General features: G+C 37.8%; 1 protein-coding gene across 2 annotated transcripts in view; it reads right to left on the minus strand.

Annotated features, from left to right (window-relative positions):
* Positions 1-3,217: 3,217 nt before the first annotated feature.
* Positions 3,218-13,172, minus strand: part of FUT9 (fucosyltransferase 9) — a 107,706-nt gene continuing 97,751 nt past the window's right edge. For both annotated transcript variants that reach the window (XM_043890507.1, XM_043890508.1), the window contains exon 2: positions 3,218-4,318. In XM_043890507.1, coding sequence (XP_043746442.1) covers positions 3,231-4,310 — 1,080 coding nt within the window. In that variant the 5' untranslated portion in view covers positions 4,311-4,318 and the 3' untranslated portion in view covers positions 3,218-3,230. The remainder of the gene's footprint in view (positions 4,319-13,172) is intronic.

Genomic DNA, 13,172 nt, shown 5'->3' on the forward strand with positions numbered 1-13,172 from the left:
AAGTTTGTTTTTATAACCAGCAGTTTTACCAAATCTTTATCTTTCACCATGAGATATCCTTAAAAAGTATTGCAATCCACAGGATTTATTAAAGAAGTAGCAGAGAAATAGTCACCATCTTGAGGGTTGCATTTCACTTAAAATGTAGTGAAAGCCTACTTCCCTCTGCTAATGCTCAACTCCTAAGATACTTAAACCAGAAAGAATTCTAACAAGTTCCATGTTTTACTGACCATATGTAAATATATTTTTTAAGTCAAAGTGCTTCCACATAGAGTATAACATTCTACAACTCCTAATAATACCAATAAGATATTCACATTTTTAGAATTGAGATGTACTTCAGTGATAAGAATATGATGAAAAAGAACACAGAACTGAGGGAGATAGTACTTTGAAATTCTAATCTTGGCTATGTCAATATAGCTCTGGGGTGTTTGTGTGTGTGTATGTGTGTGTGTGTGTGTGTGTGTGTGTGTGCAGTATGTGAACATATGTCTTAAATAAATATTATCTTTGAATCTAGTTACCTCATAAGTAGAATGAAGGGATTTACTTGTAAACATTGCTATAATTTCCTCTAGTCCTAAAACCCATTGATCAATGAACATAGAACTGAAGTTGACTCATTCATTTTTGGCACTTCAAATTAAGAAAACTTATTCTTTGGAAATTTGATGATGGATTTTTAATATATAGATGTGCTAGTTAGTCACTTAGTATTATTATTGCCTTAGCTTGAGCCATATTATCAGAATATAATTATAGTCTCAGACTGAGAAAGAGACCAAACTCATAGTTGACAATAAGTAATTATTAGTAATGCATTCTTTTTAGATCCCTACAATTTTTAGTAGGTCAAAAATATAACAATGTAAACAAATGTTTGAATCTATCTGAACATGATGAAATAAATGAGGGTGGAAATCTTTCCTTATCTAGGAGGGCATCTACACAGACATGCCATTTCTGGATGCTATCCAATTATAAGAGATAATATGACAGGCATCTTCCATTGGGTCAAATGAATAAACAAAGTTTGTGGCTCAGAAACTGGTCAAATAGCTACAGTTGGAGAAATTTATTATCTTATTTTCATTAAATCAGCAGTGACTCATATAAACTGCATTGAGAGTAATATGTGCCTACACATAGACTCAAAGGAAGTTTTCCTTATCTCTCGACTTAATGGTAAGTTCCTTTAAGGCAGTGATGGTACCTTGTTCATCTTTATCTCTGGTTAGGGCCTTGCCTGACACAGGGAGCCTGTTCAATCATGGGTAAAAGAATGAACCTGAAGATCAAACAGGTCTTCAACCAATGCAGTAATTTTCCTCTGTTCAAATCCTTCTAGTGGTACTGAGAGCTCATTTCCTCACAAGTCAGACTGTATTGTTGGACATAAACTCCTACTTTCTGAATTCAAATTTGCCTCTCTGTCTATCTTCCAGTTGATGTAGAAAATTGTGGATTTGAGTTCTACTGATGTAGAGGACTATTAGAATAAGTCACAAATAGACTCAAATATGTCATCAGTACATTCTAACACTTTTGATGGGTTTTTGATCTGACTGGAATAAAGTCATTAAAGACTCTTTTGGGAAATGCTTTCTTTGAGAATTCTTAGAGTCCCATCTTTTCACATCTACTGTTCTCTGCTTATATCCAGTCCTTAACCTTATGGAGGAGAAACACTGTGCAGCAACGGCAATTTCAGGGGTGAATTCTCTAAAAACCTAGTGTAATGAAAGTTTACTCTGGTTCTGTAAAAGCCTGAGGGTGATGGTCATATCGCCATTTATGGATAATTACAAAAATGGATATAAAACATCATCTCAAGTTAGCAACTCTAGACTACAGCTGTCTCTTTATTGGAATAAGCAAAGCTTTTCTGATGACATTGAATGTCATCCATTTATTAATTCAACAAATATGCATTGAGGTCTCATTTTGTGTTAGCATGTATTCCCTACTGACTCCCACTTTATTGTGTTTAACATTTTATACTTAACACCTTGATGACAATTTTATAGCCAAGTTGCTCAGTTGTGTATGACTCTTTGTGTCCCCAAGGACTATACCGTCCATGGAATTCTCCAGGCCAGAATACTGGAGTGGACAGCCTTTCCCTTCTCCAGGGAATCTTCCCAACCCAGGGATCAAACCCAGGTCTCCCTCATTGCAGGCAGATTCTTTACCATCTGAGCCACCAGGGAAGCCCTAATTTTATTTAGGCTCTTTTGAAATAATAGGACAAACATCTAAAATATTATGTCAATTTAGATGCCAATATGGTATAAGGAAAATGTTTTAGACATTGGGCATTTGGAAAAAAAATTTTAAATTGATATGTTAAAAACTGTACATAAATGTACCATTTATAAACATGACATATCTACACTTACCCTTTTCCCTTGTCATTTGATGAGATTATTTGTTTTATTATAATAATGAGTGTTAAGATCAGGAAGAAAACTATCTTAGCTTTTCTTAAGTGTTACTAGGATTATTTCCCAGGCACCAAAAATCGCCCCAAATTGGATATTTAAAAATACTTAAGTAATTTAGCTTAATATCATGAGAACAAGTGACCGTATTTGCAAGTCAACTTAATGAAAATAAACGAGAAGCCTAACAACTTCCTGAAGAGAACAGTTCTGCTCCACTCTCTGGCTTATTCACTACATGAATAATTCTGCATTCACAAACATAACAAACAGGTGGAAAACAGATCAAATAGACAGAGCTATACATTGTTCAACTTCAAAGTCAAAGAGGCTAGAATTCAATTACAAATTGATTCTCCTTTGCTTCGTTATGCCAACTTGGAACTAGAGATGATAATGTTTAATGAAAATATTTCATATTTGAAGATATGTGTCTTCATTCACCAAGTGGATGAAACAAATGTTCAGTGTAGGAGCAACAATCAAATCACAGTTACATTAGAGATAACAACAAAAATGTGAAAAAAAGAGGTTTACAAATGATAGAGAATAATAAATTATTTTTCAGTGCACATAATTAGGTATATATAAGATAATTTAAAACCAAGTGGAGTGATTGCTGATGCTGCGCTCTTAAAAATCTCCATCAAAATATACATGTCACCCGAGAGAGTGATACAAATAAATTATGACATGAAAGCAGAATAATGTCTCTTCTCATCCTTAAAACCTGGATAATATCTCATCAAAATGATTTGCCAAATGTGCAAATGATGGAAAACTTTAATTCCAAAACCATTTCTCTAAATTACCAACGGATTTATACTCTTGATGCCTTTTCACATGGTCACAAGCCAAGCATGCATGTGATTCCCAAAATCGAGGAAGATTTACTGTGAAATCTTTCCTCCAGTTAAAGTAACTAAGGTATAATTTATTGTTTTTGTCTACTTCCTTCAGATACTTAGCTAGCTCACTGGGAGAGTTATAATCTTCCACATGAATGAATGAATCTGCTGGAATATAATTCTCATAGTTTTCCCTAGATGGCCCCAAAACAACAGGCACAGAGCCAGCCAGAAAAGCATTGTAGAGCTTTTCTGTGATGTAATCTTTGTGGATTGAGTTTTCAAAGGAAAGATAAAATTTGCAAGTAGATATGGTAGGAATCAAATTTTTATCAGTCACGTATTCTCCAAATGCTTGCCCATAGGTATGGATTTCAATGCTTTTGCTTAGCTCATTGTAATACTTGACCCTGGCATGCTCAGGGTTCCAGTTACTTACAACCCAGCACACTAACTTCTCTTTGCTTGGCACTTCAAACACGAAGGGGTTTGTGCTCACGGTCAAGAAACCATAAGGCACTTGGATATCTGAGTCGCGGCGATAAGTCAGCGTCAGGTTGAACAGGTGCTCTATGCCACTCTTCTGTGGTGTGTGAGTCGGTGATTCCAAATTCATCCAAATCCATTTCTGGAAAGGTGGCCTCGCCTGCTGAGGTAAATTGGTCAGATCCCAACTGATGTCTCGGTGGTGGATCAGAACTGCGTGAGACTTGTTGTACAGAGAACGGTCTGTCGTGAGATGGCATCCTTGGATGTTGAACATTGCTTGGCAAGATGTAAGGTCAAAGGTCTGCCCAAATGGCCACACCCAAATCAGAATAGTAGTTTCATTAAAATCACCAGTTTTGGTGGAGAAGAAATTTTTCATTTTCAGCACTGAGCTGGCTGACTCCATCGGGCTGAAGATCCAGCTGTTGGTGGGCTTGATGTAAATGAACAGACACACCATGAAGCAGGCCAGGATAATGCAGACAATTAAAAATGGGCGGAGAATTCCTTTGGATGCTGAGGTCATAATTTTTTCTGTGAAACAGAAAGGGAAAGATAGAGGAGTAGGTAGAGGTAGGGATGAAGAGTTAATCACAAATACATTTTGAGATAAATAGGTGGTACATCCTAAAATACACTTAATCACAAAATCAACTACATTTTCTTTTCCAGTGTTACCAAAAACTAAACATGGTGTCTGCTCAATAAAATCAAGTTGCAAGCAGTACCTGTTTCCTAAAAGCTCACTCTCAACTAGGCTTGGTGACAAGCACTTTGAACACATTACCCCTATCAATGAGGTCTTTTATCACCTCTTCTTTGCAGAATGAGGAAACTGAGGGCCAAAAATAGGTAGCTTACCCATTGAATTATTCTGTTTCTTGCCTTCTAAAATCCTAACACGAGCATCAGTAATCCATTGAGGTGCATTGGCACCTCAAGTTTTACTGTCTTGATTTCTCTAATCTCTGCCCTTATATAAGTGAGGGCTTCCCTGGTGGCTCAGTGGTAAAGAATCTGCCCGTCAATGCAGGAGATGTGGGTTCAGTCTCTGGGTCAGGAAGATGCCTTGGAGAAGGAAATTGCAACCAACTCTAGTATTCTTGCCTGGGAAATCCCATGGACAGAGGAGCCTGGTGGGCTACAGTTCATGGTGCTGCAAAGAGTTGGACACTATTTAGTGACTAACACTACCACCATTTACCCATGAGTTAAATTTTGATCAGTTTCCCTTAAGAAGAACAATACCTGACACTTATCTGGGGCTCATTAGTGCCATGCATTAATATGAGGACTTACATTAACAATATATGTATTAATTTATATATTTACACAAGTGTGTGTATCTCTTTGTAAGTATCTGTACTAACTCATTATATTCTCATCTCATTCATGAAGAAACTAAGGTCCCAAATGGTTAACAAACTCCAAAGTCACGCATAGTAAGTGGCAGAGCATTCTTTTAAACCCAGGCTCTGGGTCCAGAATCTGGGCACTTGATGACTGCATTTTTATAATCATTGATTCCGTAGGCTGCAGCTAGAGAACACAATCATCTTGATGATGCCAGAACGTAAGCTGCATGAGAAGCTTTGTTTCTCACTGCTATATCCTCATCAACAGGTTACACTAGGTGCTTAATAGATGCTTAGAAGATGCTATGAATACTGCATAAATGAATAGGTGGATTGCTGAGTATCTTGGGTGGATTCTCAAGGTATAAGCATTGGTAACTAGATAAGTAAAAATAAACAAAATACGAATGAATGAAATTATACTTAGTTGCTTTCTTGGTATACTTAACACATATCACTCTATAAAATGAAATGACTGACAGGTATTCTTACCAGTAGTTGAGCAAAATTTCCCAGTTTTGACTCTCTTTGTTGCATCCCAAAGTTGGCATATAGTACATTTTAGTCCCACAACACTATTTGACCAAATGGGAAAAACTGATGGCTAGGCAGACACAATATTCCTTCCATTATGTGCCTCTCAATTTTCCTGCTTCTTGGGCATTTTGAGTTTCTTGAGGTTCTTCTTGTTAACTCTGCATATCGTCTATCCTCTCAACTTTCCACTGGTATTGGGGTCAATTACTAAACAACAGAGCTGTTACTCAGTAACACCTGCTTTGTACAGAAGCTGTCAGAAAACTGCCTCTTGGAGCCAAATTGACTTTCCCTTGACAAGAACTTTTTCACCTATTCCTCATTACTAAAATTCAGTTGGACACCTAACATGTCTTGAATTTCTCATATAACCTATATTTAAAGGACTTGCAGTTTGTTACTATAGCTTTCACCAGAGACAGCAATACATATAAACATAAAGCTAATTTTAACAATAAAGAGTATAGTTTAAAGACTACAGCATTAAAAATAACAGAAACTTCAGTAAAAGTATTACTTGTAAGAATTAGCATGTGTATAATTGCATTCTCCATAAAGAGACCTTTGGTCATACTTTAAGAATGATCTACTGAACATTAGAGGATAGAAGAACTTGGAAAACAAAAGGTTCAGGTTGTGATTTTCAAACCATAACTATACTTCAATGTATTAGGGACAGAAACGTGAAACTAAGAAGTCTTTTTCAAGGTGTGGTAATTCCACTTTTGCATGTGTGTGTTTTGAACCTTAATGGAAACAACAGGAATATACCTGGAAAAGATATAATTTGAAAAGATACTTGGAGCCCAGTATTCTTAGCAGCACTATTCACAATACCTGAGACATGGAAGTAATCTAAATGTCTGTTGAAAGATGAATGGACAAAGAAGATGTGACACATATATACAATGGAATAGTACACAGCTATAAAAAAGAAAGAAATAATGCCATTTGTAGCAACGTGGTTAGACCTAGAAATTATAATACTAAGTGAAGTAAGTTAGACAAAGACAAATATCATACGGTACTATTTATGAATCTAAAAAATGGTATCAAAATATCCTATTTACAAAATAAAAATAGACTCACAGAAATAGAAAACAAACTTATGTTTACCCAAGGTGAAAGGGAGGCGGGGATAAATTAAGAGTTTTGGATTAACAAATAAACAATGCTATATATAAAATAGATGAACAACAAGGCTCTACTGTATAGCACAGGGAACAAAACCTATAACCGAAAATAATCTGAAAAAGAATTCACTTCAGTTCAGTTCAGTCACTCAGTCATGTCCGACTCTTTGCAACCCCATGGACTACAGCACACCAAGCCTCCCTGTCCATCACCAACTCCTGGAGTTTACTCATACTCATGGCCATTGAGTCGGTGATGCCATCCAACCATCTCATCCTCTGTTACCCCCTTCTCCTGCCTTCAAATTTTTCCAGCATCAGGGTCTTTTCAACTGAGTCAGTTCTTTGCATTAGGTGGCCAAGTATTGGAGTTTCAGCTTCAGCATCAGTCTTTCCAATGAATATTCAGGATTGATTTCCTTTAGGATGGACTGGTTGGATCTCCTTGCAGTCAAAGGGACTCTCAAGAGTCTTCTCTAATACCACAGTTCAAAAGCATCAATTCTTCGGCGCTCAGCTTTCTTTATAGTCTGACTCTCACATCCATATATGACCACTGGAAAAACCATAGCTTTGACTAGATGGACTTCTGTTGGCAAAGTAATATCTCTGCTTTTTAATATGCTGTCTAGGTTGGTCATAGCTTTTCTTACAAGGAGCAAACATCTTTTAATTTCATGGTTGCTGTCTCCATCTGCAAGTGATTTTAGAGTCCAAAAAAAGTAAAGTCTGAAACTGTTCCCACTGTTTCACCATCTGTTTGCCATGAAGTGATGGGACCAGATGCCATGATCTTAGTTTTCTGAATGTTGAGTTTTAAGACAACTTTTTCACTCTCCTCTTTCACTTTCATCAAGAGGCTCTTTAGGTCTTTGCTTTCTGCCATAAGTTTGGTGTCAGCTGCATATTGATATTGCTCCTGGCAATCTTGATTTCAGCTTGTGTTTTCTCCAGTCCAGCGTTTCTCATGATGTACTCTGCATAGAAGTTAAATAAGCAGGGTGACAATATACAGCCTTGACATACTCCTTTTCCTATTTGGAACCAGTCTATTGGTCCATGTCCAGTTCAAACTGTTGCTTCTTGACCTGCATACAGCTTTCTCAGGAGGCAGGTCAGGTGGTCTGGTATTCCCATCTCTTTCAGAATTTTCCAAGTTTGCGGTGATCCACACAGTCAAGGCTTTGGCATAGTCAATGAAGCAGAAGTAGATGTTTTTCTGGAACTCTGTTGTTTTCTCGATGATCCAGCAGATGTTTGCAATTTGATCTCTGGTTCATTTGCCTTTTCTAAGTCCAACTTGAACATCTGGAAGTTCATGGTTCACATAGTGTTGAAGCCTGCCTTGGAGAATTTTGAGCATTACTTTACTAGCGTGTGAGATGAGTTGCAATTTTGCAGTATATGAGCATTGTTTGGCATTGCCTTTCTTTGGGATTGGAATGAAAACTGACCTTTCCCAGTCCTGTGGCCACTGCTGAGTTTTCCAAATTTGCTGGCATATTGAGTGCAGCACTTTCACAGCATCATCTTTCAGGATTTGAAATAGCTCAACTGGAATTCCATCACCTCCACTAACTTTGTTCGAGTGATGCTTCTTAAAGCCCACTTGACTCCACATTCCAGGATGTCTGGCTCTAGGTGAGTGATCACACCATCATGATTATCTAGGTCGTGAAGACCTTTTTTAGATAGTTCTTCTATGTATTCTTGCCACCTCTTCTTAATATCTTCTGCTTCTGTTAGGTCCATACCATTTCTTTCCTTTATTGAGCCCATCTTTGCATGAAAAATAACCTTTATATCTCAAATTTTCTTAAATAGATCTCTAGTCTTTCCCATTCTATTGTTTTCCTCTATTTCTTTCCACTGATCACTGAGGAAGGCTTTCTTATCTCTCCTTGCTCTTCTTTGGAACTCTGCATTCAGATGGGTATATCTTTCCTTTTCTCCTTTGCTTTTCACTTCCTTCTTTTTTGTAGCTATTTGCAACGCCTCCTCAGGTAGCCATTTTGCCACTTTGCATTTCTTTTTCTTGGGGATGGTCTTTATTACTGCCTCCCATATAATGTCATGAACCTCTATCCATAGTTCTTCAGGCACTCTGTCTATCCAACCTAATCCCTTGAATCTATTTATCACTTCCATTGTATAATCGTAGGGGATTTGATTTAGGTCATACTTGAATGGTCTAGTGGTTTCCCCTACTTTCTTCAATTTAAGTCTGAATTTGGCAAAAAGGAGTTCATGATCTGAGCCACAGTCAGCTCCTGGTCTTGTTTTTTCTGATTGTATAGAGCTTTTCCGTCTTTGGCTGCAAATAATATAATCAATATGATTTCGGTTTTGACCATCTGATGATGTCCATGTGTAGAGTCTTCTCTTCTGTTTTTGGAAGAGGATGTTTGCTATGACAAGTGCATTCTCTTGGCAAAACTCTATTAGCCTTTGACCTGCTTCATTCCATACTCCAAGGCCAAATTTGCCTGTTACTCCAGGTACTTCTTGACTTCCTACTTTTGGATTCCAGTCCTCTGTAATTTAAAGGACACCTATTTTTGGTGTTGGTTCTAAAAGGTCTTGTGGGTCTTAATAGAACTGTTCAACTTCAGCTTCCTCAGCATTCCTGGTTGGGGCATAGACTTGGATTACTGTGATACTGAATGGTTTGCCTTGGAAAGAAACAGAGATCATTCTGTCATTTTTGAGATTGCATCCAAGTACTACATTTTGGGCTCTTTTTTTGACTACTCTGTCATTGAAAAAGAATATACATATATATAACCTTAGTCTGAAACTAACACATTATTATAAAGTAACTATACTTCAATTTTAGAAAAGATAGAAAGAAACAGGGATATACTATGGACTATTATACAATACTTGCCTAAAAGTTTAAGATAGAACAGAATAGTTAGATTTGTAACTTGCCACTTGGTCTTTATTCCGAGTTTGCAGTCACTACGCTCCTCTTCAACCCACCTCTCTATTTCACACTAGCTAGGATGTGGGGTTGGAAGAGGTTCTTCTCTTATGCCATTATGAGTCCTTGGGTCAACATGTTTGATAATCCCTATCTGTTACCTTTTCTATATGTTGTGCAAATTCATAATCAAACTACTTCTGTTAAGGCAAAACTTTTTAATCTTCAGTAAAAATGCATAAAAATCACAAACCCTTTGAACAGAACTTTGGATCTATTTAGGTATCTAGAGATCAACTCAGATCAACCCCAAAGACCTAAATGAATCACCAAAAATTGATAAGTGGATTGAAATTAGAAATGATTTAAAAAAGGATTGCCATATATAGTCACATTGCAACTTCTTTCATGTTATACAAAGTAAAAAATTTTAAGGTGCTTCCTATAGTGTCTGGACCATGCTGCTGCTGCTGCTAAGTCACTTCATTCATGTCCGACTCTGTGCGACCCCATAGACGACAGCCCACCAGGCTCCTCCGTCCCTGGGATTCTACAGGCAAGAACACTGGAGTGGGTGGCCATTTCCTTCTCCAATGCGTGCATGCATGCTAAGTCACTTCAGTTGTGACAGACTCTGTGTGACCCTAAGGACAACAGCCCACCAGGCTCCTCTGTCTACAGGATTCTCAGGCAAGAGTACTGGAGTGGGTTGCCATTTCCTTCTCTGTCTGGACCACAGAAAGCACGTGTTTGCTATCACATTATTATTTCTTGTTAGTCAAGAATCAGAGTTCTCATAACAGCTGAAATTCTTTTGGAATAATAGATTCTTTCTGATTTCTGTGCAAATTATTACTATTTCTAACTACATACATATAATCTCCCCTAAGTACAAAACATAACTCATTAGTATTAATGTCTGGATAAAATACATAAGGAAACAAATTATAGTTAACTAGCAGCAGAAGCAGCAAGCAGAGTCTTTCAATAGTTCATGAAAACAGCCTTTTCACAAAAGGTTGCTTTGTAAGCATATTGTGTTTAGATTCTGTGGCAGATATTTCCTGGTTTTTACTGTCTGGCAACCACTCACTTTTCTTCTGATAATAGCATCCCAATTGCCTATCAGGATATACCTCTCCTCTCCTGTGTGCAATCTCTGTGACTTTTTCTCAACCACTGTTGAGGAGGGACGCCAGATCATTCAAACTCTCTCTCTCTGGGACTTTAAAACTTGCATGTAAGGGCCAAGAGAGAAAAATGTTGGAGATAATTAATCACAGTGGAGTTCCCTGAGAAGACTTATATAAACTCTGCTACCTGCCAACAAGGAGCTACTCAGGACCCTGCCTTCCTGGGCTTGGTTCTTGAGATATTCCTTCAGTTCCAAGAGCTACTCCATAAGCACAATAATTTTCTTTTTGTTTACATTAGTTATAATTGATTATATTTCTTGAAACAAAGAAATCAAAACAAACAACAAAAACAAGAGCCCTAAGCAAGCCAAAAATGGAAAAAAAAAAAAAAACAAAAAACCCCAAACCCAATTGATTCTGTTTTCTCCCTTTTTTCTTTCTGCAGCATATGAAGTATCTAACTTAAATCTTTCAAAATATATCCACAATTATCTGGATCATGGTGGAGAGTTCTGATAAAATGTGGTCCACTGGAGAAGGGAATGGTAAACTACATCAGTATTCTTGCCTTGAGAATCCCATGAACAGTATGAAAAGGCAAAAAGATAGGACACTGAAAGATGAATTCCCCAGGAAGGTAGGTGCCCAATATGCTACTGGAGATCAGCAGAGAAATAACTCCAGAAGAATGAAGAGAGGGAGCCAAAGTAAAAACAACACCCAGCTGTGGATGTGACTGGTGATGGAAGCAAGCCTCTTTACTGATGCTGTAAAGAGCAATATTGCATAGGGACCTGAAGTGTTAGGTCCATAAATCAAGGCAAATTGGACGTGGTCAAACAAGAGATGGCAAGAGTGAACATGGACATTTTAGGAATCAGGGAACTAAAATGGACTGGAATGGGTGAAATTAACTCAGATGACCATGATACCTACTACTGTGGGCAAGAATCCCTTAGAAGAAATGGAGTAGCCATCATAGTAAGCAAAAGAGTCCAAAATGCAGTACTTGGATGCAATCTCAAAAACGATAGAATGATCTCTGTTCATTTCCAAGGCAAACCATTCAATATCACGGTAATCCAAATCTATGCCTCAACCAGTAATGCTGAAGAAGGTGAAGTTGAAAAGTTCTATGAAGACCTACAAAACCTTCTAGAACTAACACCAAAAAAGATGTCCTTTTCATTATAGGGGACAGGAATGCAAAAGTAGGAAGTCCCTTGTGGCTCAGACGATAAAGTATCTGCCTACAATGCGGGAGACCCAGGTTCGATCCTTGGGTCGGGAAAATCCTCTGGAGAAGGAAATGGCAACCCACTCCAGTACTCCTGCCTGGAAAACCCCATGGACGGAGGAACCCGGTAGGCTACAGTCCATGGGGTTGCAAAGAGTCGGACACGACTGGGCGACTTCACTTCACTTCAAGAAGCACCTGGGGTAACAGTCAAATTTGGCCTTGGAGTACAGAATGAAGCAGGACAAAGGCTAATAGAATTTTGCCAAGAGAACACACCGGTGATAGCAAACACCCTCTTTCAAGAACACAAGAGAAGACTCTACACATGGACATCACTAGATGGTCAATATCGAAATCAGATTGACTATATTCTTTGCAGTCAAAGATGGAGGAGCTCTATACAGTCAGCAAAAACAAGACTAGAAGCTGACTGTGGCTCAGATCATGAACTCCTTTTTGCCAAATTCAGATTTAAATTGAAGAAAGTAGGGAAAACCACTAGTCCATTCAAGTATGACCTAAATCAAATCTCTAATGATTATACTAGAGTGGAAGTGAGAAATAGATTTAAGGGACTAGATCTGATAGACAGAGTGCCTGATGAACTATGGACAGAGGTCTGTGACATTGTACAGGAGACAGGGAGCAAGACTATCCCCAAGAAAAAGAAATGCAAAAAGGCAAAATGGCTATCTGAGGAGGCCTTACAAATAACTATGAAAAGAAGGGAAGTGAAAAGTAAAGGAGAAAAGAAAAGATATACCCATTTAAATGCAGAGTTCCAAAGAATAGCAGGGAGAGATAAGAAAGCCTTCCTTAGTGATCAGTGCAAAGAAATACAGGAAAACAATAGAATGGGAAAGACCAGAGATATCTTCAAGAAAATTAGAGATACCAGGGGACATTTGATGCAAAGATGGGCTCAATAAAGGAAAGAAATGCTATGGACCTAACAGAAGCAGAAGATATTAAGAAGAGGTGGCAAGAATACATGGAAGAACTATCTAAAAAAGATCTTCACGACCCAGATAATCATGATGGTGTGATCACTCACCTAGAGCCAG

Source organism: Cervus elaphus, chromosome 28 (genome assembly GCF_910594005.1).
Source record: "Cervus elaphus chromosome 28, mCerEla1.1, whole genome shotgun sequence".
Taxonomy (NCBI): Eukaryota; Metazoa; Chordata; class Mammalia; order Artiodactyla; family Cervidae; genus Cervus; species Cervus elaphus.